The sequence below is a fragment of the Eriocheir sinensis genome, chromosome 38 (assembly GCF_024679095.1).
Source record: "Eriocheir sinensis breed Jianghai 21 chromosome 38, ASM2467909v1, whole genome shotgun sequence".
NCBI lineage: Eukaryota > Metazoa > Arthropoda > Malacostraca > Decapoda > Varunidae > Eriocheir > Eriocheir sinensis.
The window spans coordinates 17,181,473-17,208,454 of NC_066546.1; the positions used below are offsets into that span (position 1 = coordinate 17,181,473).

At 48.8% G+C, this 26,982-nt stretch overlaps 3 protein-coding genes across 7 annotated transcripts; 1 reads left to right on the forward strand and 2 right to left on the reverse strand.

Annotated features, from left to right (window-relative positions):
• Positions 1 to 16,481, reverse strand: LOC127008778 (histone-lysine N-methyltransferase SETD1B-like). Of its 4 annotated transcripts, none has more exons than XM_050881160.1 (7): positions 16,343 to 16,481; positions 11,537 to 11,657; positions 10,155 to 11,260; positions 9,841 to 9,883; positions 6,282 to 7,844; positions 5,976 to 6,114; positions 1 to 1,659 (listed from the first exon to the last, which is right to left on the reverse strand). In XM_050881160.1, the coding sequence occupies exons 3-6, from the start codon at positions 11,256 to 11,258 to the stop codon at positions 6,017 to 6,019; spliced, it is 2,808 nt and encodes a 935-aa protein (XP_050737117.1). In that variant the 5' UTR covers positions 11,259 to 11,260; positions 11,537 to 11,657; positions 16,343 to 16,481; the 3' UTR covers positions 1 to 1,659; positions 5,976 to 6,016. The 4 variants fall into 4 exon arrangements, with proteins under 4 accessions (XP_050737117.1, XP_050737119.1, XP_050737116.1 ...); XM_050881162.1 differs by lacking the exon at positions 16,343 to 16,481 and adding an exon at positions 12,378 to 13,530 and having other exon boundaries at positions 6,282 to 6,422; XM_050881159.1 differs by lacking the exon at positions 16,343 to 16,481 and adding an exon at positions 12,378 to 13,530.
• LOC127008779 (uncharacterized) lies at positions 2,070 to 5,795 on the forward strand. 2 transcript variants are annotated; one of them, XM_050881163.1, is made up of 3 exons: positions 2,070 to 2,502; positions 2,815 to 4,857; positions 5,528 to 5,795. In XM_050881163.1, exons 2-3 carry the CDS (start codon positions 2,821 to 2,823, stop codon positions 5,576 to 5,578), a joined length of 2,088 nt encoding a protein of 695 aa, XP_050737120.1. In that variant the 5' UTR covers positions 2,070 to 2,502; positions 2,815 to 2,820; the 3' UTR covers positions 5,579 to 5,795. The 2 variants fall into 2 exon arrangements, with proteins under 2 accessions (XP_050737120.1, XP_050737121.1); XM_050881164.1 differs by having other exon boundaries at positions 2,076 to 2,502; positions 2,815 to 4,320; positions 5,528 to 5,624.
• Positions 16,027 to 26,982, reverse strand: LOC127008777 (mucin-5AC-like). Its single transcript, XM_050881158.1, has 8 exons — positions 26,908 to 26,982; positions 23,145 to 23,262; positions 22,251 to 22,895; positions 21,955 to 22,097; positions 21,433 to 21,629; positions 20,382 to 20,547; positions 20,119 to 20,250; positions 16,027 to 19,677 (listed from the first exon to the last, which is right to left on the reverse strand). Exons 2-8 carry the CDS (start codon positions 23,251 to 23,253, stop codon positions 16,480 to 16,482), a joined length of 4,590 nt encoding a protein of 1,529 aa, XP_050737115.1. The 5' UTR covers positions 23,254 to 23,262; positions 26,908 to 26,982; the 3' UTR covers positions 16,027 to 16,479.

Sequence of the window (26,982 nt, forward strand, 5' to 3'; positions counted from 1 at the left end):
CTTTATGCAGGAAATGCGATGTTACTTATGCTTATTTAACTTCTATAGGCTCCCTTTAAGACCACTTGAGCTTTGCCTGGCCTATACTTTCTATAATAACTCGATCCTGTTTAGTTTTTTTTATATATTTCTTTTTACTTCCTTCTTTATCTCCTGGGTCAGTACTATTCAACCTCTATAAGCTCTCCTGAAGACCATGTGAGCTTTGCCTGGCCTAAACTTTCCCTACACTGCATAATAATAGTTTTATATATTTCTTATTTTCTTCTTTATTTTTATTTATTTGTTATATCTTCGTTTTTGATTGCAGGGTTAAGAACAATGAGTAATTCATTGAACTGAGAAGATTGGCGGAGACATATCAATTCAGCCTATCAATCTACCTATTTATACGTCAATGTCGATCGATCCTTGCACCTATATCTATCAATCTTAATATTTACCCATCCATATATCTCTCCCTAAAACCATCATTCAGTGTATATCTCTATATATATTTATCAACCCAGGTCTCTGTATCCATATATAACTGGTTCTATTTATCTATGTCTTAATTGCTGTCTACCTAAGTATCCATCTGCTTGCAACAATGTATAATAAACGGATAATGTAATAAGTGCATGGATGTAAATAGTAATATATTAAGACGTGGAGACAGAGTATGCATGGCAGCCAGCAACCACTCTATCTCTTATCAGACAAGGCCTTCAGTGTTATATCTTGCTACGAGTACAGTAACTAACACCACTACTACTACTTATACTACTCCTACTACTACTACCACTACTACTGCTGTTTTTTAAAAGTTAATCTAATTCCCCCATCGAAAATACTACCATATCCTTGAATGAAAATGAATTGAAAAACTGTTATTTGTGCGAATTTATATATTTACACTTTTGCTACAATGATAACGATGATACGAGAGAGAGAGAGAGAGAGAGAGAGCACCCGTCCTCGTCCTTGGTGACCCGGGCAGCGATTGCGTCATAGTCAAACAGCTGATCCCCCGTGGCGCGAGTGGTCCGCCCGTGTCACGCCCACTTCATATGGCTGGCGAGTGGGCGGGGTAAGTGGTGGGGCTGAGTGGGCTGGCAGATGAGTATTCTTTCCATAGGCCTATACAGTTCTTAATCTATCTTCTATCTTTTCCTTCTTTTTTCTTTATTTTTTTCCCTCTTTCATTCTTCAAATATTTCGTCACTGTCTTTTTTTCTTTTCCAGAGGTCTATTGTAGCTTTTTCTTTCCTCTGTTACATTTCGTCACTTTCCATTGGCCTACTGTAGTTTTTTTTCATTTCTTCTCTTTTTTTTTATTTTCCATAGGCCTACTGTAGCTTTTTTTTGCATTTCGTCTCTTATTTATTTTACATAGGCCTACTGTAGTTTTTTTTTGCATTTCTTCTCTTTTTTTCTTTTCCATAGGCCTACTGTAGCTTTTTTTGCATTTCTTCTCTCTTTTTCTTTTCCAGAGGCCTACTGTAGCTTTTTCTCCCTTTCTTCACCTTTACATACACTTCATCTGCCTAAATTTCTTCTCTATCAATCAATCAATCTTTCTTCCTTTTTCTTCCTTCCATCCTCTTGCTTTAAAAAGTCCGTGGTGTTGGGTACGTGCTCCTGGATCCTGTTGTAATGGTCTATTGATCCTCTTTTCATCTGGGTGTGATTCGATATAGAGAGTTAATCATTATATTATAGAAAGCGAGGTATTAGAAGGAAATTGAGGGCGGGGTGCGCGGGTTATACATGGGTGGTGAGCCGTGGGTGAGAGAGAGAGAGAGAGAGAGAGAGAGAGAGAGAGAGAGAGAGAGAGAGAGAGAGAGAGAGAGAGAGAGAGAATGTACAGTGGGGGGGTGGGAGGAAAAAAAAATAGGAAGGGAAAGTCCTTTGAGAGAGAGAGAGAGAGAGAGATTTCCATGGTTGACAAAGGCCACAGTTCATAAATTACACACACACACACACACACACACACACACACACACACACACACACACACACGTAAATAAAAAAAAAATATAGATAAACAGAGAGAGAGAGAGAGAGAGAGAGAGAGAGGGAGAGAGAGCGTTTCCTCCAGTTCTTACGTTTCTCCTGTCTCCTTTCTCTCCATCTCCTCCTCCTCCTCCTCTTCCTCCTTCTATTCTTTCTTTCACGGTAATAACTCTACTCAGCACTGTTCCTCGTCTCCTTCTCTGTTCCCTTCTCTTCTCTTTCCTCCTCCTCCTTCCTCTCTCTTTCTCCTCCTACCTCACTCCCCTCTCAACTCAGCACTGTTCCTCATACCCTTCCTTCGCCTTCTCTTTCCTACCCCTCCTCCTCCCTCCACTCTCTCTCTCTCCTCCCTCGCTTCTCTCTCACTTTCATTCACAGTCAACTTTCTCTTCTTTTCACTTCCGAGCGGCCCGTGAGTGTGTGTGTGTGACGCATCTTGTGTCAGTGTCCTGCTGGGCTTGCTACACGGACGACACTTGGAGAATCGACCCGCTTATAGTTAGAAAGGTAAGCCATGACAGTATTTACGAATTTGTATCACTACCTTTTGCCTAAACCTGGGAATATATACTCAAAACAACACACACACACACACACACACACACACACACACACACACACACACTTGCTAAGGCTTTCGTAGAGGTTGTTGCGTTAATAATTCCATGGGTGATAGTTTGGCGAGGCTTCTGCGCCGTGAACGTGAAAAGACTCATGAGAACCGACTAATATTCTCTGTATCGTTGGAAATAGTTTTTATGAGAGGGACAAAGCGGCTGTGAATACGGATCTTGATTTCAATGCTTTCACTCACCCCAGATTAACATGGCATCAACGTCTGTGCCTCCGTGGGCTTGGGCGTGGCTGCTGGCGTGGACGGTGCTACTGACGGTGACCCACGGACTGAGTGTGGGGACGGGGACGCCAGAGACAGTGCAAACGACCCCCCAACGCAACAGTCGTTTCATTGGTGGTGGAACGTACGTCTACTCGCAACCACTCAGGGTGAAGACCAAAGCCAAGAACGACGCTCTTCCCCTGAAAGTGTCCCCGGGGCCAGCCAGTGGTGCCAAGTACATCCCACGACCTCAAGAGCCAAACGGTGCCACCCAGTACATTCTACCCTCTCAAAAGGCATTCAACAAGGGAGAAATTGGCTCCCAGTACATTACAACGTCTCTAAAGGTGACCCAAGGCGCTAACAGTGGCACCCAGTACATCCCTGTCTCTCAGGGGTTCAACAGTGACCCCCAGTATGTCCCACTGTCCCATAAGGCGTCCCAGGGGATAGAAACGAAGAGCCAGCACATCGCGCTCTCCCAGGAAGCCGAGGGAGGGCCTGGCAGTGTTCCTCGCTCCTCACAGCCACAGAATGGGTCACCAGAGATCGGCGTGTCCCCCAACATCAAGTTCTACTCTCTTAGCTGCACCAGTGGCAAGCCGTGCTCCACCATTATCCCCGCCCCCACCCCCAGCAGAAGCAGCAGACTCAGCGGCACCAAGAGTCCGTTCAGCGAGGAGCAGGTGCGGCGATACCTCCAGCAGTTTAGTCTCCGCAATGGGTTCCAGTACAGCAAGGACTTTGAGGACAGCGGAAGACCTAAAGAGTTATCAGACTCAGCAGAGCGGAGTCGACTGCTGAGGGATCCGAAAATGGTTTTGCTCGACTACAGCGGGAAGCAGAACGAGCAGGAGCAGGAGTCGTGGTGGTCTGACCCGGCCTCCCAGCCTGGCCGCGTGTACAAGCACCAGCAGTACAGGCCCAAGGTATACGACTGGGCGAGTGTGCAAGCCTCGTTCCCTTCGCGATGGTCAGCCACGGCGACGCATCAAGGCTTACCCGGCTCAGGAGTCTCCCATCACGACCGCCACGAGGATCACCATGCCTCCTTCCCTCCCCGGCCGTCCTCCATACTTCTCCAGCAGCCCTCGAAAATATACGACCCCGGGCACTCATCCTACGACCATGGGCACTCCCGCTACCCATCTAAGAGTCCCCAAAGTGGCACCTGGCGTCGGTACAGCAGCTCCACCATCACCCAGTTGGACAAGGACACCGGGGAGTGGGTGAAGGTGTCCTCCAGCGGCCCGCATCATAACGGGGAGGTGTTGAAGTCATCACCAACCCAAAAGAAGCAAGTCCAGCTGACGGTGCTCGGTGTGAGTGATGACTTGGACGCTTCTGATGGTGGTGATCGAGGCATGCATGTGGTGATGAAGCCCAGCTCATTGCCAGGCATGCCCCCCGCCTTTATCGAGACGGATGGTGGTGATGATGGTGATGACAACGGTGGTGATGTCAACGGTGGAAGTGCTGGTGTACAAGTGAGTGTTGTGCCTATTCTTATCGCCAACTCCTTCTTCCCCTCTTCCTCCTCCTCCCCTTCCCCCTCCTCTTCCTCTACTACTACAACTACTACTACTACTCCTACTACTCCTGCAACGACTACTACTATCCCTACCACCACTACCACTACCTCAACCCCCACCACTACTACCACTACTACTACTACTACTTCTGCTACGACCACCACACCACCACCTACGACCACTACTAGACGACCCATACCCCCAAGACCCGTTCGACGACCTCCTCCCCCCAGCACGACGACTACCACTACGACGACGACCACAACGACGACCACTGAGGCCCCGTCACTGATTGACAACCCGTACATGGTCATGGCCGCAGTGAGTGCCGGGATCGTGCCAGTAACGTTGGCACTCCTTCCAGCGATTGTAGGACGACGCAGACGACGCCGACGACGACAAGTGGAAGAGGTGGAGGCCGTGGTTAAAGAGGCGCTGAGTCGTCACGAGGATGACTACGACTACCTAGACCGACGCAGTGACGACCTGACGGTACTCAAAACGTTGTTACTGCCCCTGACGACCCTGACTACTGTGCATGACTCGCCTACGACTCTCCCTCGCCTCCTACGACCTTCCCACGACCCTACCTGACGACTTTGCACGACCCCATACCCCATAACTACTTCAGTCCACTTCCTCGCCTCCTACGACCTTCCCACAACCCTACCTGACGACTTTGCACGACCCCATACCCAAAAATACACTTCAATCCACTTCCTCCCCTCGTACGACCTTCACACGACTCTACCTGACGACTTCGTGCGACCATATTCCCTGACGACCTTTCCTCTATGACTTTCCATTCCTTAAGCACGACCCCTTCCTCCCCCTTCACATAGGTCGTACAGACATTACTGTACGACCCTTTCACGACCTCACCATGACTAATGTTCATCCCACCTCCATCCCACATCTCATATGAGTAACTTTCTCTCTCTCTCTCTCTCTCTCTCTCTCTCTCTCTCTCTCTCTCTCTCTCTCTCTCTCTCTCTCTCTCTCTCTCTCTTAATTGCAGTCCCTTTACCGTTGGCTATATAATGACAAATAATAATGATGATAATAATGATGATAATAATAATAATAATAATAATAATAATAATAATAATAATAATAATAATAATAATAATAATAATAATAATAATGATAATAATAATTTCAGGTGAGGAGGAAGCCCAATCAGCGTCAAGGGAGAAGATTTAGAGCGGTATAAAGAGAGAGAGAGAGAGAGAGAGAGAGATGCACACGGAACGGTGTGTGTGTGTGTGTGTGTGTGTGTGTGTGTGTGTGTGTGTGTGTGTGTGTGTGTGTGTGTGTGTGTGTGTGTGTGTGTAAGGAAACTCTCTATTTATAATCTGCTGACTGGTTGTTTGATAATAATAATAATATAATAATAATAATAAAAATAATAATAATAATAATAAAAATAAAACATTTTCAATGAACGTGTTTCTGTTCCTTATAGATTAAAACACACACACACACACACACACACACACACACACACACACACACACAAACTCCTACTACTACTACTACTATACTACTACTACTACCACTACCACTACTACTACTACTACTACTTCTACTACTGCAGCCTTTCCCCTTACCTCTAAAACACAGCTATAGCCGCAGGTTTCCTCAGTAGGCATTAAGACCCTTGGGAGGTTTCTACTGTAGCCTCAGCAGTGTCAGCAGTCTTCTCAGCAGGGTCAGCAGTCTTCTCAGTAGTCCCAGCAAAGGAAGGACCTAGAAAAAAGTTGTATATATTAATGTAAAAGCTGATTTGTACGGAGTTATTTCGAAGGTTTTTTTTTTCAGGGGGACTACTATTACTACTACTACTACTACTACTACTACTACTACTACTACAATATATCTAACTCTGTCTATCTCTCTATCCATCTATGTCTTACCGAGTTCTTCCCTTCCTTCCTTCCTTCCCTTGGCTGGTCTGGTTTCCTCCAGTCTCTCTTCAAAAGCCTGAATCTGCGCCAAGACGTGAGTGGCCAACGCCTCGGCTGTTCGTGCGTCCAGGAGGAGGAGGGCTGGGCTGGCTGATGACGATGACGAGGAGGAGGAGGAGGAGAAGGAGAAGATGGGAGAGAGTATTAATCTTCCCAAGTAGCCATATATGAAATCGTACAAGGAAGAGGAGGAAGAGGAGGAGGAGGAAGAGAGTAATGACCCTCCCGAGTAGCCAATTAAATCGTGGAAGGAAGAGGAGAGGGAAGAGGAGGAGGAGGAAGGGTTGAGAATATCCAATAACCTTCCATAGCCATACATATCATCGAGGTTGGAGGAGGAGGAAGAGGAGAAGGGGGGATGGAGAAGTAGGTCATATGATCTCCCATAGCCACTAGACCTGTGCCCGTAGCCACTAGACATGTGCCCGTAGCCTTGACTGTGACCGTAGCTTTGCCCTTGATGATGATGGAGCAGGTATGCGAGGAGGAGGAAGAAGAGGGGGACAAGACCGAGAAGGAGAGCGGCGGGGTTGGCCTCAATAGCCATGGCGATAGCTTGTAGGAAAGAGCTCAGGGCCATTGCTAAGGCTTCAACAAATGACGATATGGCCTCACCAATGGCCGTAATGAGAGCCGTGATGGCCTCAGAGATCTGGGGGGCCACTGCCGCAGCAACTAGTCCCGTGCGAAGTGGTGGTGATCGTGATGGTGGTGGTGGTGATGATGCTGCAAGAAGTGGTGTTTTGATTGTATACTCCACAGGGTTGGGGTCGGAATAGAGCTTTGAGAGAGGGAAGGGCGTGGGTACTGGTGATGATGGTGGTGATGGTGGTGGTGATGATGATAGTGGTGGTGGTGGTGATGACTGCAGGACGGTGTTGACTTGTCGTAGCAGATCGAAGGTGTTCAGCAGCGACAAGTATTTGGTGACGAGCGTGGTGTTGACGAATGGACGAGGAAGGCTGGAGAGCGCGGTGGTGTTGCTAGTGGTGGTGAAATTGGTGTTGAAATGGGTTTGGTGGGCGTGGCGAGGGTGGTTGGCGAGGGGGGGGAGGATTACAGGCTGGGGATTTAAACGAGGTAGGCTGGGGAGAAGGGGGAGTCGTAGAGGTAGGCTGAGATGTAGGCTGGGAGGTCGGCTGGTAGGCTGGTTAGGAGGCAGACTGGGAGGCAGGATGGGAGGTAGGCTGGAGGGTAGGCTGGGAGGTAGGCTGGGAGGTCGGCTGGTAGGCAGGTTAGGAGGCAGGCTGGGAGGTCGGCTGGTAGACAGGTTAGGAGGCAGGCTGGGAGGTATATATAGGATGGGAGGTCGGCTGGTAGGCAGGTTAGGAGGCAGGCTGGGAGGTAGGCTGGGAGGTCGGCTGGTCGGCAGGTTAGGAGGCAGGCTGGGAGGTCGGCTGGTAGGCAGGTTAGGAGGCAGGCTGGGAGGTAGGCTGGTAGGTAGATCAGGAGGCAGACTGGGAGGCAGGCTGAGAGGTAGGCTGGAGGGTAGGCTGGGGCTCCTCACGTTACCTGTACAGAGAAATGAGTGTTTAGTGTGACAAGAACGTATATTGAGGCTCATCTATAGATTGTAAATATTAATGTTTACTTTGAATGCAATATCACGGTAGTTACTAGGACTTCTTGGTCGAGTGTATAAAGTACCTTATTATTATTATTATTATTAGCAGTAGTAGTAGTAGTAGTAGTAGTAGTAGTAGTAGTAGTAGTAGTAGTAGTAGAAGTAGTAGTAGTAGTACCAGAAGTAGTAGTAGCAGTAGTTATCTGAAGCTATAGACACACAAACACACACACACACACACACACACACACACACACACACACACACGAGTTATGTACACCTGCCTATATATACAGGAAAGCTCGTGGGCCGAGCGAGTCCAGTGTTGAACCAGTGTTGCGGCGCCAGGTGTGGGTGTGTGGGTGTGCGGGCGTGGCATGCGGGCGGGAGAAAGATTCACGCACGCGGGCCACACACACACACGGGGGTCAGGTGAGGCGCCGCCCCCATCCCTCTATGGCGGCCAGCACGCGCCGGGCCAGCGCATCCGTGGCCTCCAGGCTGCGGCCGTGCGGCGGCGGCGCCACAAACAGCCGCCTGTGGTAGCCGCCGTGGCCGTGGCCGTACCCGTAGCCGCGGCCCCAGTGCAGGGGGATGAGCAGGAGCAGCGGCAGCAGCAGCAGGATCGCCAGGGCGGGGTTGGCGGTGAGAGCGGCCTGCAGGTCGGCCAGCAGCTGGCTGAGGGCGGCCAGGATGCTGGCCAGGAAGGTGGCGATGGCCGTGGTTAGTTGGGTGGTGTTCCCCACAGTGGCCAGCGCCGCCGCTGCCGCCGCTGCCGCCGCCGCGGGGTCTTGCTGGGGCGGCTCAGCGGGCGGCAGCAGTAGCGGCTCAACGTCCGGCGGCAGTGGCGGCAGGTCCTCATCCACCAGCAGCGTGGCTGGCGGGCCGAACGGCGCCGTGCCCTGCAGCCGTAACAGGTGGTCAGCCACGGCTGAGTAGTCGGAGAGGAGCGTGGGCTCCCCGAACAGGGGCACGGAGGCGTCCGGGGGCAGGGGGAAGGCGAGGCCCGGTAGCAGGCCGCTGTGCATGTCCCAGCCGGCCTGCAGGAGGGCCAGTGGAATGCCCTGCGAGAAGTCTGCGTGCGGGGCCTCGCCTGGGGAGGCGCTGTCGTGCGGGGGTGCCGCGAGGGGGGCAGGCGGGGGCGCGGGTGGGGGGATGGGCGCCGCGACTGAGGAGGAGAAGGACACGCACGCCTCAGAGGACACAAGAGGTTGGCGACTATGAGATCAGATTGAGGAGTGTGTGTGTGTGTGTGTGTGTGTGTGTGTGTGTCCGCTGACGGAGGAAGAGGAGGAGGAGGAGGAGGAGAATAAGTTTTGGTGGATGAGGCGTCCATGGCTCCGTCGAGTACATCATCCACTACTTGTACTTAGTGCGTGAGGATGAAGGGAAATTGTGTTACTGCGAGCGCTGGGCTCATCAAAACCGCAGAACAACAAAAGTGGTCCCTTCACGGCAGATGGTAAACTTGTTAAATTTTCTGGGATTTTTTTTCTTCCAAGCAGTCCCTCACGGCACATTCTGAAACCCTAAGAGCTGCCCACGAGCCTCAAGTCGTCTGGCACTTACTTATTCATTGGTGAAATATTATCATTAGTATTAGCATTAGCAAAGTAGGTAAAAGAAGTATTGATATTAGTATTAGTAGCAGTATTAGTATTAGCAGTAGTAGGTCAGTAGTCGTAGTATTAATAGCAGTAATAGTAATGGCAGTAGTACACAGTATTTACAGCAACACTAAGAGTTCCATCAGAATCAAAAGTATAATACATTACTGAAATAAGTCCAAGGTCTTTGCACTGCTATTGTAAAAACCGTCCTACTATTAGTACATACATGCTCTCTCTCTCTCTCTCTCTCTCTCTCTCTCTCTCTCTCTCTCTCTCTCTCTCTCTCTCTCTCTCTCTCTCTCTCTCTCTCTCTCTCTCTCTCTCTCTCTCTTACCTTCTGGCAGGCCATGCAGTTGCGGCGGCGATGAGACCGGACCCTAAGAAAGAAAATTATTATTATTATTATTATTATTATTATTATTATTATTATTATTATTATTATTATTATTATTATTATTTTTATTATTATTATTATTATTATTATTATTATTATTAGATGTAGTGGTAGTAGCAGTATTTTTTTTAAGATAGATAAATAGATAAATAGGTAGTTAGAGAGAGAGAGAGAGAGAGAGAGAGAGAGAGAGAGAGAGAGAGAGAGAGAGAGAGAGAAACAGAAACAAACATACAAACAAAAAAACTTCTTACTGTTCTCTCTGAGTAGGTGCTGAGGACAGGCCTTCCATATGGTGGTGATAATCGCGGTGGTGATGATGGTGGAGGTGATGATGGTGGTGGTGGTGGAGGTGGAGGTGGTCTGTTTATGTACGCTAAAGGCACTGTTAATGGGGATAAATTACTGTTGTTGTTGTTGTTGTCATTGTTGTTATTACTGTTGTTGTTCTTGTTATCCGTAATGGCGTCCGTCTCATTCCTGTTCCCTGCATGGCTATCACTGGTGCTGGCATTTCCCTTCTTCCAAAAGCTGTCGTTCCCACCAGTGCTGTCGTTTCCGCTAGGGGCGACGTCAGACCCCTCGCTGTAACTCAAGACCTTGCTGTTAATCCTGAAGATGTCGTTGAGTCTGTCCGTCGTGTCTGTCATCTCGTCAATCGGTCTTCCGTGGGTTAACTTGTGTAGGAGTGACAGTAGAAAGTGGCGGTGTGCGGTGATCTCCTCCAGGGTGGGTTTGGCGCCGCCCAGGACAGCCACGTCTTGGTAATACTGCGCGAGGTTGTCCAGAGTCATCACCTCCTCCTCCGAGAGTAAAGAAGAGGAGGAGGAGGCTGGGTTGACCTCTTGTGCTAGCTTTGTTCTGGGTCTTGTGTCCTCCTCCTCCTCTTCTTCCTCTTCTTCTCTCTTCAGTAGCATCAATGAAGAGGAGGAGGAGGAGGAGGCTGGATTGACTATTTGTGCTAGCTGTGTCCTGGCTCTTGTGTCCTCCTCCTCCTCCTCCTCCTCCTCCTCTTCCTCCTTCTCCTTCCTCGATATTAAGGAGGAGGAAGACGAGGCTGAGTTGACCTCTTCTGCTTCCTGTGTTATAGTTCTTCTTTCCTCCTCTTCCTCCTCCTCCTTCAGCATTAAGGAGGAGGAGGAGGAGGAGGAGGAGGAGGAGGATGCAACATGTGTATCCTGTGCCTTCTTTTTCTTCTTCATGTCTTCCTCCTCCTCCTCCTCTTTCTGCGTATCTTGTGGCGTCTTTATCTTCCTCAAGTCTTCCTCCTCCTCCTCCTCCTCCTCCTCCTCCTCCTCCTCTTGTGCCTTCTTCATCTTCCTCATGTCTTCCGTCTCTTCTTCCTCTTCCTCCTTCATATCTGGGGACAAGGAAGGAGCATTTTAGTAGTAGTAGTAGTAGTAGTAGTAGTAGTAGTAGTAGTAGTAGTAGTAGTAGTAGTGGTGGTAGTAGTAGTAGTAGTAGTAGTAGTAGTAGTAGTAGTAGTAGTAGTAGTAGTAGTAGTAGTAGCGGTATGTAAGTAAATCCAATCTTAATAAAACTCGTTTCTAAAAATATGTTTGAAATTACTACTTTTTTTGTTCATTTTTGTCAGGCATACTCTGTGACCGCCTCGCCTAACCCTGCGTAACTGTACCTTGGCTGGTCTCCCTTCGGCGCCTGACTTCCCTCTCTGGGCTGGTTAGCAGGGCGTGGCGGTGCGCGGGTAGGGACGGGCTGGCCGGACGGAGGTTCCCCTGATGGTGCTTCTGCTGTTTCTGGAAAATAATCTTACGTCAAATCTTATGTTCCAAAGTTGAAAAAATACAGGTTGCTGAGACTGAGCCTTTGGGAGTCGGAGGGCCGCAACACACACACACACACACACACACACACACACACACACACACACACACACACACACACACACACACACACTTTATTGACAAAGCGCAGCCTATCGGAGCCATAGGCGAAACGGAAACACACACACACACACACACGGCTCAGACAAGGATAGGGAGGAACTGGAAAAGGGTGGGAGGAAGGACCTACATAATAAAAGGGTTAAGTCAAGGGTTAAGCACATGCAGGTTGAGTAGCGGGACTAGAAGAAGGTACCGATATGAGCCTCTCCCTCGCCTACCCGTTCTCCCGTTAGTGCCCGGCGGGGGGTTGACGTTCGTTCGGCCCAGAATGTGTGTAGCCAGGAAACGGAACGGCTGCCCTCGGGTCCTATACCCCCAAAGTAGAAGCAGCAACAGTAGTAGTAGTAGTAGTAGTAGTAGTAGTAGTAGTAGTAGTAGTAGTAGGAGGAGGAGGAGGAGGAGGAGGAGAAGGAGGAGGAGGAGGAAGAGTAAGGGTTTTGGGAGGAAAAAAATAATGTCCTATAGTTTAGTTATACGAGGAAGTAGTGGATGTAGTAGTAGCAGCAGCAACAGCAACAGTAGTAGTAGTAGTAGTAGTAGTAGTAGTAGTAGTAGTGTTATTGGCGTTACCTGTCCCTCTTCTTTAGGCGTGTAAGGACTCTTGCTTGCAGGATCTCTTTCATCAGAGATTCCTATCCGCCTCTTTCCGTTAGATGTGGACGTAGTTGTTTGCGTCCAAAGATCAGCCACGCTAGGAGTCACTTCCGGGGAATGGCTCAAGCTCAGGTGATTGCTATGAGCCTCCGAGCCGCCTGAAGCACCGGAGGATACAGGAACACGGTCATTCAGCGATGCCTTAAATTCGTTTGCATCCTTCACGGGGAATGGACTGGTTTGGGTGACAGCGGAGGAGCTTGACATGAGGTTCACTGCGCTGCCCTTTACGTCTGAGGTACTGGAGGCGGGATCGTGGCTATACAACGATGCTTTTGCTAGATTCGCATCTTCCGCGGGGAACTGGGTGGACAGCGTCAGGGGAAGACATAACCAACACATTAAGCCCACGAAACACACACCTGCGGGCTGACCAAGACGCCCCCGCCGCAACCCTTCCTCACGGCGACACTGGCGACTGTTTTCAGCACGTGTCATTGTTCCCCTGTACGCTTAGGTCAAGTAACGTGGAAGTCCAGTCCGCAGTATACAATAAACACACGCATATAGTCACTCAGTATATGCATAGTTATCATCTGTATTCAGTGTGCGGTGAATGGGAAGGGGGCGATGTTTGCCTTTCCATACGGCGAGTGAAAGAGACACGCACGTACGCACTCAATGATGAACACCCCGTCATATACAGTTGTCCAGCTTCTTTGTTCAGTATGGTGGGGTGAAGTGCTCGATCGGGCTCCCTACATAACCACTAAGTCACCACGAGAGAGCCAGACAAGATGTAAACCATTTTCAAACGTTTCTACACCTAAGTATTTCGATTTAAAAGCTCTCGTAGAAGTTTTAGTTATCCCGGTGGTAGATAAGCGAGGTTTCAGCGCCATGAACGGGGAAAACACACACAAGAATTAGACTTATCTTTTCCATGGCAAGTAGTTGTGACAAGAGCTCGAGTCCTTTGAGTACGGGTTCAACACTTTCCGCTCAACACGAACACAGACTCGCAACACATATCAGCTTCTCCATTCAGTATTTCCAGCTCTCTCTCTCTCTTTCTCCCTCAGTAGTTGAAGGCAAGGGTTGGGTGGGGAGATAGACGCCAGCGGTTCCTCGCCTCAACACACACTGACACCTCCAAGACTTCAACCGTTTGCTCGCTCAGACTCGCTGATACCGACCTCCTTTTTCCATCGCGTCCCTCCTCCTCCTCCTCCTCCTCCTCTTCTTCCTCTTTCTCGGGAATCTAGCGAGCGCATCTTATGGATCCGTATTTGCCTGCGCGCACACACACACACACACACACACACACACACACACACACACACACACACACACATACACACATACAAACACGCTTATATTTTATTTCCAAGCAAGCAGTCATTATTCTTACAGAACCGCAAGAACACACACACACACACACACACATACAAACACGCTTATATTTTATTTCCAACCAAGGCAGTCATTATTCTTACAGAACCGCAAGAACACACACACACACACACACACACACACACACACACACACACACACACACACACACGCATTCAGTAATTTCACGTCCATAGGCTCTCTCTCTCTCTCTCTCTCTCTCTCTCTCTCTCTCTCTCTCTCTCTCTCTCTCTCTCTCTCTCTCTCTCTCTCACAGTGAACTCAATTTGCGACTATAATTATGAAATCTATTCCGCCCATTATAGATTGCCTAGATAGATAAGCTCGACTATTTTCCAATGCCACAAAGCAGAGTAACCGAGTTTTCTTGAGTATTTTTTCCGTCCAAGATGCAGAGGTCGTGTAAAGCTATCACCAGAATCACAAAACCGTCCATGAAAATCCCAGCAACTTCTACCGAGAGGCGTTTCAAATATATGAAGCGAGATGCCGATATGAGATTACGGGATAAAGTAGTCAGTCACCATGCACTGAATACACGCGTTTGTGGTCTAATGCGTGCGCCTGTACACTCAATTTCACGTTTGTGTTACGAGCGGTTACACCCAAGTTGGTATTCCCTGACGCTTCCACCCCTCACATCAGCTATTTCCAAAGGCCAAATAGGAGATCAGTCGGGTTCTAATGAGTGGTATTTTAGGTGCACGGTACAGAAGAAGGGTCACACTACCACCAGGGTCAAAAAGTACCCATGGAAATGACCCTAAACTCCTGTGAAAGTCTTGTCAAACACGCGTGCCTGAACGTCGAAATGTGAGTTTTATCGCCGTGCACTCAAATTTGCGGGTGTTTGCAGTGCACTCAATATTATACCTCTAGAATCGACTTCCGTGCACTCAATTCGCGGGTATCTGCAGTCTGTCTGTATATTGCGTGCACCTACACACTCAATTTCACGTGTACCTGCATCCCATCACCGTGCACTCAAATTTGCGGGTGTTTGCAGTGCACTCAATATCATTATACCTCTAGAATCGACTTCCGTGCACTCAATTCGCGGGTATCTGCAGTCTGTCTATATATTGCGTGCACCTACACACTCAATTTCACGTGTATCTGCATTTCATCACCGTGCACTCAAATTTGCGGGTGTTTGCAGTGCATTCAATATCATTTTGCCTCTAGAATCGGCTCCCGTGCACTCAGTTCGCGTGTATCTGCAGTCTGTCTATATATTGCGTGCACCTACACACTCAATTTCATGTCTATCTGCATTCTATCCCCGTGCACTCAAAACGCGGGTATTTGCGGTCATATTTGCGAGCGCCTACTCACCCCATTTCATGTGTCTGCACTCAACTCGCTATCTATTTATTGCATGCGTCTACTGTCAATTTCACATCAGCGTGCACTCAATTCGCGTGACTGTCAGCGCGTTGCGTGCGGCCGACACACTACTGGCTAGCCCATACCACGTACTTTGGTTTAATTTCTGCGTCGCTCCGTCATGTCACCTTACGTTCCGCGCCGTTCCTCTACGCTTACGCTACGCACTCTTCCCATTGCGTTATAGATAGATAGATAGATAGATAGATAGATAGATAGATAGGGGGAGATATGGTCGTTGTGGTTATTAATATTATACATACTTGAGAGAGAGAGAGAGAGAGAGAGAGAGAGAGAGAGAGAGAGAGAGAGAGAGAGAGAGAGAGAGAGAGAGAGAGAGAGAGAGAGAGAGAGAGAGAGAGAGAGAGAGAGAGAGAGAGAGAGAGAGAGAGAGAGAGAATCCTAAATACCATCATAGTACTCCAGTCTGTTTCTTTTTCCAAGTGGTGGTGGTGATGGTGGTGGTGTTGACGATGGTGGTGGTGGTGATGGTGGTGGCAAACATCACCGCGCGTGCTAACAACCTCAGGCATGTAACGGTTGTAAGGAAGAAAGAGGGCCAAGGAGGAGGAAGAGGAGGAGGAGGAGGAGGAGGAGGAATGTATATGTGCTATTCCCCGACGGTCTGATCTCATGCTTAGGATCGCGGTGTGTGTGTGTGTGTGTGTGTGTGTGTGTGTGTGGGTGTGTGTGTGTGTGTGTGTGTGTGTGTTAGAATAATCTGCATGCTGATACTACTACTACTAATGCTACTACTACTACTACTACTACTACTAATACTAATAATAATAATAATAATAATAATAATAATAATAATAATAATAATGTTTAAACATTTATTAACTGGGACACAACAGAACTAAACTACACATATAACAAAAAATAACATACGTACATACAGACAGACACACATACATTCAGACAGACAGACATAATAAATAAATAAATAAATAAATAAATAAATTACATGTTAAGCTTATAGACAGACAGAGACAGACAAACACAAAAATAACAATAACAATAACAATAACAACAATAATAATAATAATAATAATAATAATAATAATAATAATAATAATAATAATAATAATAATAATAATAATAATAATAATAATAATAATAATAATAATAATCTTATTTACCTTTTTCCTTCTCTTTAATCCTTCTTCCTTCTCCTTTTTCTTCCTTCTCCTCACCCTCCTCTTCCTCTTCTCTCTTCTCTTCCTAGGTCACTCTTTTCCTCCTCTTCCTTCCTCCTCCTCCGCCTCCTCTTCTTCCTTCAGTCAATATTGGTCCTCTTCCTTCTTCTCCTAATCTTCTTCCTCATACCCAAGCTTCCTCCTCCTCCTCCTCCTCCTCCTCCTCCTCCTTTAGCCTCCTTCTTCCTTCCTCCTCCTTTCACTAAACGAGGATTGAGTTTAAAACCTTCATCTTTATACAATGACCCTTCCTCCTCTTCCTCCTCCTCCTCCTCTTTTTCATCTGTCATTTGGATAAGTTTCAATAAGTAAGGGTCATCTATCTCCTCCTCCTCCTCTTCCTCATAGCTGAACTCCCTCCTCCTCCTCCTCTTCCTCTTCTTTTTCCCCACTACAATTGGCACCCAGAATGGCATCAGTGCCGCTGCGCCGTACAGAGCAACAGAGCCTACAAAGCGTATGGCCGAGGTCATCTGGTCTCTTGTGGCGCCAATGGTGGAAGAGATCCGCTCCATTATACCTGGGGCTGTGGTGGTGGTGGTGGTTGTGGTGGCGGTGGTGGTGGGTGGTGTGGTGGTGGTGGTGGTGACTGCCCTTGTTACAGGTGATGTTGTTCTGGTTCTCCTGAGTGGTCGTCTTGTGGTGGTGGTGGTGGTGGTGGTGCGTCTTGTTGAGGGTTGCCTGGTGGTGGTGGTTGTGGTGGTGGAAGGTCTTGTGGCTCTTGTTACTGGTTGCCTTGTGGTGGGCTTAGTGGTGGTGGTTGTGGTGGAGGCCAAAGTGGTTGTGGTGGAGCTGGGAGTGGTGGAGGCTGGGGTGGTGGTGGTGGTGGAGCTGGGAGTGGTGGAGGCTGGGGTGGTGGTGGTGGTGGAGCTGGGAGTGGTGGTGGTGGTGGAGCTGGGGGTGGTGGAGGCTGGGGTGGTGGTGGTGGTGGAGCTGGGAGTGGTGGAGGCTGCAGTGGTGGTGGAGCTGGGAGTAGTGGTGGTGGAGGTGGAGCTGGGAGGGGTGGAGACAGAGGTGGAGGTGGCGGCTGTTGAGGCAGTGTTGATGGCGTTGGTTGTGGCGTTACTGATGGTGGAGAAAGAGAAAGAGATGGAGGAGGTGGATGAGTTCTCAGTGGGTTCCTTTGAGGTCACAGCTAAGTTGGCATCACTGGGCACAGGTGGAACCCCGTCATTGCCTTGGTGCCCCCCCTGTGTGCCCTTTGTGGCCTGGCCGTTCCAGTCATGCAGCGCTGAGTACAGGAAGTTGGTGACCAGGCTGACGTCAGGCTTGGAGGGTGACCCGGCAGCGGCGCCCTCAGCAGGCTGGGGGTCACCACCGGGCTGGATCCTGGTGGCCGCAGGCAGGTCTGTGAGGGAGGACACCACCTGGGCGATGGACTGGTCCAGGTCTGTGGCAGCCAGTGTGGCTGCGGTTGACCGCTTGGTGGCGGCGGCAGCGGCGGCGTGCTCCGTGGTGGTGGTGTGCATGGCCTCAGGCTCACTGGATGGCCCCGGCACTCTGGGAAGGGCCAGCTTGCCTGTCCCTGGGCTAGGCCTGGCACTGACCGGCCTGTCCCTCTTCTTGTGCCAGGCCGAGGGGAACCCAACGCCGGCACCCTTGTACTTGGTGCCAGTCAGGATGCTGAGCCAATCCTGTGTGATGTCTGCCTGGCCTGCCTGTGGGGTGCCCTCCTGGCCTGCCACCAGCCTCCCCAGGTCCCTGCGTCGCCTGCGGCCCAGCACCAGTGGCGCCCAGTATGGCCAGAGTGCTGTGGCAAAGGCAATGCCACTGGGTACGGCGCCGATGGCCACGGCCTTCATCACATTGTTCATGTTGGAGTCGATGGCGTCCACGGCGTCGGCGGCCATGGTCCTGATGGAGGACAGGGAGGACTTGTTCTTCTCCTTCTTGGGCTTCTTCTTGGCCTTTTTTTCCTCAGTGGTGTCCTTCTGGCCAGGGACACTCCCTGGGCGCTCACCCTCAGTGAGTTCGGTAGCCTCCAGCAGGTTGTCATCGGCCAGGGGTGGGGCAGCCGGGGCTCTGTGCACCACCACCACCTCCTGCAGGGGACTCTGGGGCCGGGGCAGGGTACCACCTTGTTTGGGCTGGGGCGGGGGACTGGCCTGTTTGGGCTGGACCTTGGGGCGGGGCTTGCGGGCAGAGCCAAGGACGGGCAGCGTTGGGTAGGCCGGGGACCCGTGTGGTGGGCGGCGGAGGAACGGCAGGAGGTAGGCAGGGACAGAACCGGCTGGGAAGGGGGCGAAGGAGGGGATGGGGGAGGTGGGTGGGGGGGCTGGGGTGCTGGGCAGGGGCGGCAGGGTGAAGGCGGTGAGGTTCCCGTCCAGAGTCTTCCGGATGACGCCTGCTAGGGTAGCGTTTGCCAGGGACGTGAGGCTCGGCTTGACCACGGAGAAGAGTCTGTTGGGCAGCAGGCCGAGCACTGACGGCTGCATGCCCAGGAGGCCGTGGACGGAGGTGTTGTACAGCGGCACCACAGGCGGGATGGTGGTGGCACGCACGAACTCCGGGAGCAGCGCCAGCATGTGATTGTTGTTCAGCAGGAGTCCCCCGGGGTTAAGGTTTGAGGATGGGGCTGGTTCTGGCTGGGGGCGGCCTGGCGGGGCAGCACCAGGAGGGCGGGGGAAAGATAAAGCTGGGGGAGGCTGGGGGCGGATAGACATGTTAGGGGGAGGTTGAGGGAGGATAGATGAGGCTGAATGGGGCTTTTGTGGGGCTGCAGAACTCTCTAAGGGCTGTGGTGTGGAGGAGGGAGGAAGAGGAGGAGAGGGAAGGGAAGGTGAGGGAAGATGAGGAGGAGGAGCTGGAGGGAGGGGATGAGGAAGACTTGTGACAGGAGAAGGGGAAGGAGGGAGGGCAGTTTGAGGCTGTGGTTGGATGGAAGAGGAGGGAGAAGGAAGAGAAGAAGGAGGAAGAGGAGGAGAAGATGCTGGGTTGAAGACTGAAGGATGAGGAGGAAGACCAGATGACTCGCTCTCCTCCTCCTCCTCCTCTCCCTTCACACCACCGATAATATTAATAATGAAGATATTAACCACATTAGTCTTGGATGTGGCATTAATACTGAGTGCCTCCTGGGTGCCTAGAGTCTTCCGCAGCATGGCACTGACCAGCGAGCCGTCTGTAGGGGGTGCCACATGACCTACAGTGGTGCCAGACTCGGTGAACTCCACAGGTGAGCCCAGGAGGGTGTTCAGGGTGGAGTAGAGCTGTGAACGGTCGCTAATGGTGGAGTTGAGAACGCTGACTGTTACCTCCTTCCCTGGGGCCTCAACAACCTGAAAGAGACAGTTACCATTAGCATTGATGTGGTTTCACGCCCCGCTACGCTAACACCATATAATAATGATATAATAATGATGTTAGCACTGAAACTGATCCTCAATGCTTGTGTTTGTAACGTCATAGGATTTAGTGAAGAGTTAAGTTAGTCTCCATTGCTTTCTTGATGGTTGTTAAATTGCCACTACATCCTCAGAAAGTGGATAGTTACATAGCTACATACATACATACAGAAATACATAGATACATACATAATTAGATACATACAGAGATAATCAGATACATACATACACATATATATTTGATCATATGAGATGGAGGTACAAGACGACTTAAGGAGGAGATATATCAAAATAAAATAGGGATATAAAACTATGTATCCTTACTACTACTACTACTACTGCTACTACTACTACTACTACTACTACTATTACTACCTGAGCCACAGCGTCCTGAATGGTCAGTGGCTGTGTGATGACTGCGTTGGCCACGGCAGCATCAACCACGCGCCTCAGAGCTCCGAGGCTGCCCACTGACGAAACGCTGGTATTTAAGAGAACTGCATCCACCTGCGAAGAAGATATTATCATTAGTAGTTATAGTAGTAGTGTAGAAGTAGTAGTAGTAGTAGTAGTAAGAAGTCTTTTTTTTTTTTTGTGTGTGTGTGTGTGTGTGTGTGTGTGTGTGTGTGTGTACGTACCATGGCATCGGGCAGCTCCTGGACAGTGGGTGTGGACTGACCAGCCGTTAAATTCTTGGTGATGACAATGTTGAAAGTCTCCACCTCACTGTTCACTTCCTCCTCCTCCTCCTGCTCCTCTTCCTCGTCATCTGCTAGCTTCTCTTTGTCCTCCAGTTCTTGTATTCTGTGCAAAGAGTGACACAAATTACCCAAGGACTCAAACTCAATCTTGAAGGGAAAAGTTAAAAGCCTGTATTCTTAACCCAGTTGTTGCAGGGATCATGTTTCTTAAAGGCGCCTCTAAGTGAGAAAAATGAAAAAAAATCATCACTCATGCAAACCATTTCATAATATATATCAGTGATCAGTTTATGCATCATCTATTTTTGGGGGTTTATATCATGGCAAAAATTTGGCCTGTCGCTGCTACACGGTAAAGCCACAAATTTGGCCCGTCGCTGCTGCCGGGTTAAACATATCAGCACCTCAGCTTGCCTGTTTGAAAAGCCTCTCATAGAACTTGCTGGGCTTTTCATCATGGACTGTTTTGTGATGCCAGTGACAGTTTTACACGGCCTCTGCATTATGAACGGAAAAAACACCCATTGAAACCTGGCTAGTCTTCTCTGTGGTCTTGGGAAATAGTTGTAATGGGAGACTGGAACATTTAAGATTATGGTCGGTATTATAAGACAGTTTTGCTTCTCATATCAACTATTTCTAAAGGTCAAAGAGGGGGTCAGTCAGGTTATAATGAGTGTTTCTTGAGGTTCATGGTACAGAAGATGGGTCAGACTACCACCAGGGTCATAAAACTACTCCAGGAAATGCCCATAACTCCTACGAAAGCCTTGTCAAATATGTGTTCTTGGGCAGCAAAATGTCTTATCATACAACCCCACATATGGACCACAGAAGTTACCTTAGTTTGTACATTGTTAAAGTCACATATAGACTGATTTTTTCTCCTCCTTCTTTTACTCCTCCTCCTCCTCTCAGCCTAGTTTTGTAGTTTCATTATATCCACTACTACTACTACTACTACTACTACTGCTACTACCACTACTACCTTTCCTGCTCCCTCTGCTGCTGCTGTAGGTACCACTGCTGGGCCAGGACATGTTCCATCACTCCCTGGGCCTGTGGGTGGGTCAGCAGGTGGTGAAGAAGCTGGTTGGCGCGTGGGCTGGTGCGAGCCAGATGGTACAGGTATTGGTACAGCTGCTGGGACAGGCGGTGCTGCTGGTGCTGGTAATGTTGGTGGTGCTGAGAGATAGAGAGGGAGAGATACATAACTGAGGGAGGGATACATAACTGAGAGAGAGAGGGAAAGATATATAACTGAAGGAGGGATACATAACTGAGAGAGAGAGAGAGAGAGAGAGAGAGAGAGAGAGAGAGAGAGAGAGAGAGAGAGAGAGAGAGAGAGAGAGAGAGAGAGAGAGAGAGAGAGAGAGAGAGAGAGAGAGAGAGAGAGAGAGAGAGAGAGAGAGAGAGAGAGAGAGAGAGAGAGAGAGAGAGAGAGAGAGAGAGAGAGAGAGAGAGAGAGAGTACTACTACTACTACAACTACTACTACAACTCCTTCTTACCTGCCATTGTGGATGTTGCTGATAAAATTGTTGTTGTTGTTGTTGTTGTTGTTGCGGTTGTTGAAGCATAGGGTGGTCGTGGTCTGAAGGGGACATAAAGGTCACGTTCCCAAGCCTTCCCTCAGTGTTCTCAGCCTTATGTCCTGTGGGGGAAAATGGTATTATTATTATTATTATCATTATTATTATTATTATTATTATTATTATTATTATTATTATTATTATTAGTCTCTCTCTCTCTCTCTCTCTCTCTCTCTCTCTCTCTCTCTCTCTCTCTCTCTCTCTCTCTCTCTCACCCTTCGTCGACGCCTTCTTCACCATGAGCTCAAGGGTCGTCGGCGCCCTCTCGTTAGGTTGCTGCCACACACTTCCCGGGATATGCCACTCTCCTTCCTCTTCCTCCTCCTCCTCGTCCTCTTCCTCCTCTTGTACTAGTGAAGAATATATGCTGGGAGGAATGTGGATTGCTTTTTCCTCCTCCTTCTCCTTCGTTTCTTCCTCTTCTTCGTGTTCTTGTTCTTGTTCCATCTTTACTTCCTCCTCTTCTTCCTCCTTCTTTTCCTCTCTCTTGTCATTCTCTTCTTCCATTACCTCCTCCTCTTCCTCCTCCGTTATTTTATCCTCCCTCACATTTAGGCTTTGGTTCTGTTCTTCATCCTCCATTATTCTCTGAGTCGTTCCCTCCTCCTCCTCCTCCTCCGCCTTCTTCTCCACATCTGGCACCTTCTTCTGCGTCGTCTCCCTCGGGTTATGTGTCACGAGTTGCGGCGTCAAGGTTACAGGAGCGTCAGGAGGCACTGGGGAACGCTGGGAAGGCGAGGGAGGCAGAGGAGCTCCTTGAGGTACGCCGCCTTGGTCAGTCCCATCAACAGGGTTTGGTTGGAGACCGTTCACAGCGCCGGGCAAAGGGTTGTTTTCGAAGGACCTTGCTTGTTCAGGCTCTGTATGGAGAAGAGGGACAAGATGGAAGTAGTAGTAGTAGTAGTAGTAGTAGTAGTAGTAGTAGTAGTGGTAGTAGTAGTAGTAGTAGTAGTTGTTGATGTAATTTTTATAGTGTACTAGTTCCTTCAACGGACAAAGCAAAAAAATAAATTACAGAGCGAGGAAGGAAGGAAGGAAGGTGAAAATGCGAGAATGTGTGTGTGTGTGTGTGTGTGTGTGTGTGTGTGTGTGTGTGTGTGTGTGCTCACCTCCGGCGGGCAGATCCTCCGTCGCTGCCGCAGAAGTCACCACCACCAAAGTCCACCACCACCAGCACCACCACCACCACCGGAGCAGGAGAGTTCGGTAGCAGTTCATTTCCTCTTCCTAGAAAAAAAAAGTAGTTGTAGTAGAAGTAGTAGTAGTAGTAGTAGTAGTAGTAGTAGTAGTGGGCCATTGAACACTCGCTCCCACCGCTAATTCAATATTGGAGCAGAAGCAGGAACAGGAAAAGAGAAAGGAAGAGGAGGAGGAAGCGGAGGAGGAGGAGGAGAAGGAGGAAGAAGAAACATGGACGAGCAGGCAGCAGAAAGTCTAGTGGCACATAGCGAGGCTGCCTGCCAGAGGAGGAGGAGGAGGAGGAGGACGAGGAAGAAGATAATCAGTTTAATTTCGTCTCTCTCTCCCCAAGTCTATTAAAATTCCCTTTAATTCGTGATAACATTGCTGAGGAAAAGGAGAATCGCATTGACGCACACACACACACACACACATACACACACACACATTCGTAGAGGTAGAGGATAACTTTATGATCCCGGTGGTGATGGTCTGACGAAGCTTCTGTACCATGAACGTGAAAAACAAAACCAGTCACAAGAACCCGATTAATCTCCTTCCCCGCCTTTGGAAAGCTGTTGTGAGAGCTGTACGCTTCTGAGAATATGGCCCATAGTTTCCAGTCAGCCAGCCAGCCATTGATAACAGCATTCATGTAGGCCTCCAACAGTCCGCGCTCTGCTTAATGTTGCACCCCAATAATGAGGAAACGGAGCATAAGTTACCTCCGTGGAGAACACCGCGACCACACTTATATAATTAATAACCGTAATAACAGGAAGGCATGCTCCACTTCCCCGTTCAGGAGCATTACCACCAGCGCCAGTAGTAATAGAAGTAGCAGCAGTAGTAGTAGTAGTAGTAGTAGTAGTAGTAGTAGTAGTAGTGATGGTGGTAGTAGTAGTAGTAGTAGTAGTAGTAGTAGTAGTAGTAGTAGTAGTAGTAGTAGTAGTAGTAGTAGTAGGAGGAGGAGGAGGAGGAAACTGCATGACCTCTCGTTTCTTCTGCTCCTGTCTACGACTTAAACTCATTCAAGGCACCTCTTCACCCGAAATTGACCTCTTCTGACCTCTCGTTCTTTCTGCTTTTGTTTGGAGCAGCGTCTAACGGGCTTCTAATTGTTATTGTTGTTGTTTTGCCCTTGAGGTGCCTCCCTTGCTGTAAAATGTCTCACCTACTTTTCCTTATGGGAGAATTGTACGAGTATTTATCCACCTCGTTGCGTCCCAGGTGTGTGTCCTATACCGTTAGTCACCGCCGCCGGCCAGGTAACGCGTGGCCATGATAGACGCGTGAGTGGCGGCAGGTGCCTATGATGAAGCACACACACACACACACACACACACACACACACACACACACACACACACACACACACACACACATACGTGAATCCACACATTCCAGCACGTTCTCTCTTACGGACTTCCTCACTCAGTTTCTTAACGCCTTCAGCAACGGAACAGGAAAGAGAGAGAGAGAGAGAGAGAGAGAGAGAGAGAGAGAGAGAGAGAGAGAGAGAGAGAGAGAGAGAGATAGCAAAACAAAAATAACAGCTATTACAACAGCTGGATGCAGACCACACACACACACACACACACACACACACACACACACACACTACTACTACTATTACTACTACTACAAATAATAATAATAATAATAATAATAATAACAATAATAATAACAAGAAGAAGAAGAAGAAGAAGAAGAAGAAGAAGAAGAAGAAGAAGAAGAAGAATACAACAGCAACAACAACAACAACTACTATTACTATTCAACATAGAGAGAGTCATAAATTGGAAAGGTGATATACTAATGGTGAGAAAACACACACACACACACACACACACACACACACACACACACACACACACACAGTTGACCTACATACAATTTTAATGTTATAACGTACTTTAAGGAGAGGCGGAAGTCACTCAAAAAAATAATTGGGTGACCCCTTCAGAGAGAGAGAGAGAGAGAGAGAGAGAGAGAGAGAGAGAGAGAGAGAGAGAGAGAAACTTAAGGATCCTGGCTGAATACAATACCCACTTTCGTTACCGCTATCACCACCACCACCACCATTATCACCACCACCACCCACACTTTGCTCTAGGGTCCCGTAACAGTTAAGGAGTTGGAGAAGGCAGCCACCACCACCACCACCACCACCGCTACCACCACCAGGGGGGCCAAGTACTGTTACCCTTGCCCCTGGAAATGGATAGGCTGGGTAGGGCGGGGTCTGATGGTCTCCTCGCACCCCTCACTCTGTTCCCTTTTTCATCTACACGGAAAGTTGATGTATATAAATGGCAGAGGGCGGGAGGCTCTTGTATAGATATAACTCAAAGGGCCATATATTTAAACAAGCGATTTTTCATGGCCAAAGACGGGTTTTCAAAGGTGATTTTCTCATTCCAGATGCAGAGACGTGTAAAACTATCACTGGGGTCGTAAAACAATCCACGATGTATATATAACAGAGGGCGGGCGAGGCTCTTGTATAGATAACTCAAAGCCCCATATATTTAAACATACGATTTTTCATGGACATAGACGGGTTTTCAAGGGTGATATTCCCGTTCAAGATGCAGAGACATGTAAAACTATCACTGGGGTCGTAACACAGTCCATGAAAATCACAGCAACTTTTACAAGAGGCCACAGACGGGTTTTCATAGATGATTTTCCCGTTCAAGATGTAGGGACGTGTAAAACTATCACTGGGGTCGTAAAACAATCCATGAAAATTCCAGGAACTTCTACAAGAGGTTTTTCAAAGAGCGGAAACTGAGATGCCGATACCTTAAGAATATGGCCTTTAGCACTGTGAAGTCTCAAACTGTTCCTGGGGGTAGCGCTGAAAATAAAACTGGACTGCCCTGCCCTATACGAGCCGTCGCCTACAGTCACAGCCTCTGCCTAACGCGGTGATAAGACTTACAAAACCCCTGCCCTATGTAAAGCCACACACACAGTCTCGGTATAGCGTTAGTAAGGCGTATATAAGCATTGCCACATTTTAACGTCAGCTATTTCGCCGCGACTCCACCGTTATGAAACTGAGGGCGATTTCTTAAAACATTTCCGCGACCAAATGACACATATATTTGACAAGGCTTTAGTAGGCGTTGTGGGCATTTCCAGGGGTAGTTTTATGACCCTGGTGGTAGTCTGGCCCTTCTCCTGTATTATAAACCTAAAAACACTCAGTAGAACCGCTTAATCTCCCTTTTATCCTTTGGAAATAGTTGATGTAAAAGGCAGAAACGTCAAGGAATATCGACCCTATATCTACAGTGTTATGTATATATCATCTCTCAAGGCACCGGCGATACCGAGCTACAACAGGTCACCTCAACACACCACTGACGCAAGTTCACGCAACACAACCATACAGCGGACACCTTCAGAAACAACTAGCCCACGAACACCTCTTAGTAATGAAACACAAGCAAGACCAACACTGACACACTCCCACGCAACACTCGAGGCGTCAACACATGGCGGTTTTAATTATCCTTCGCTTCTCTCCATTTTTTTTCTTTCATTTTTAACGTTAGTATACCTGTTCCTACTCCTCCTCATCCCTCTCTCCCTTCTCATCTTCCTCACTATCTCTTTCTCCTCATCTTCCTCCTCCCTCTACATCATTTCTATCTCCTGTCTAACACACACACACACACACACCGTACGAGAAAGGCCGCGTCAGACTGACTGTTCAAGTTCAGCCTTCTCGCCAGGGCTGCCAGGTACTGCCGCCGC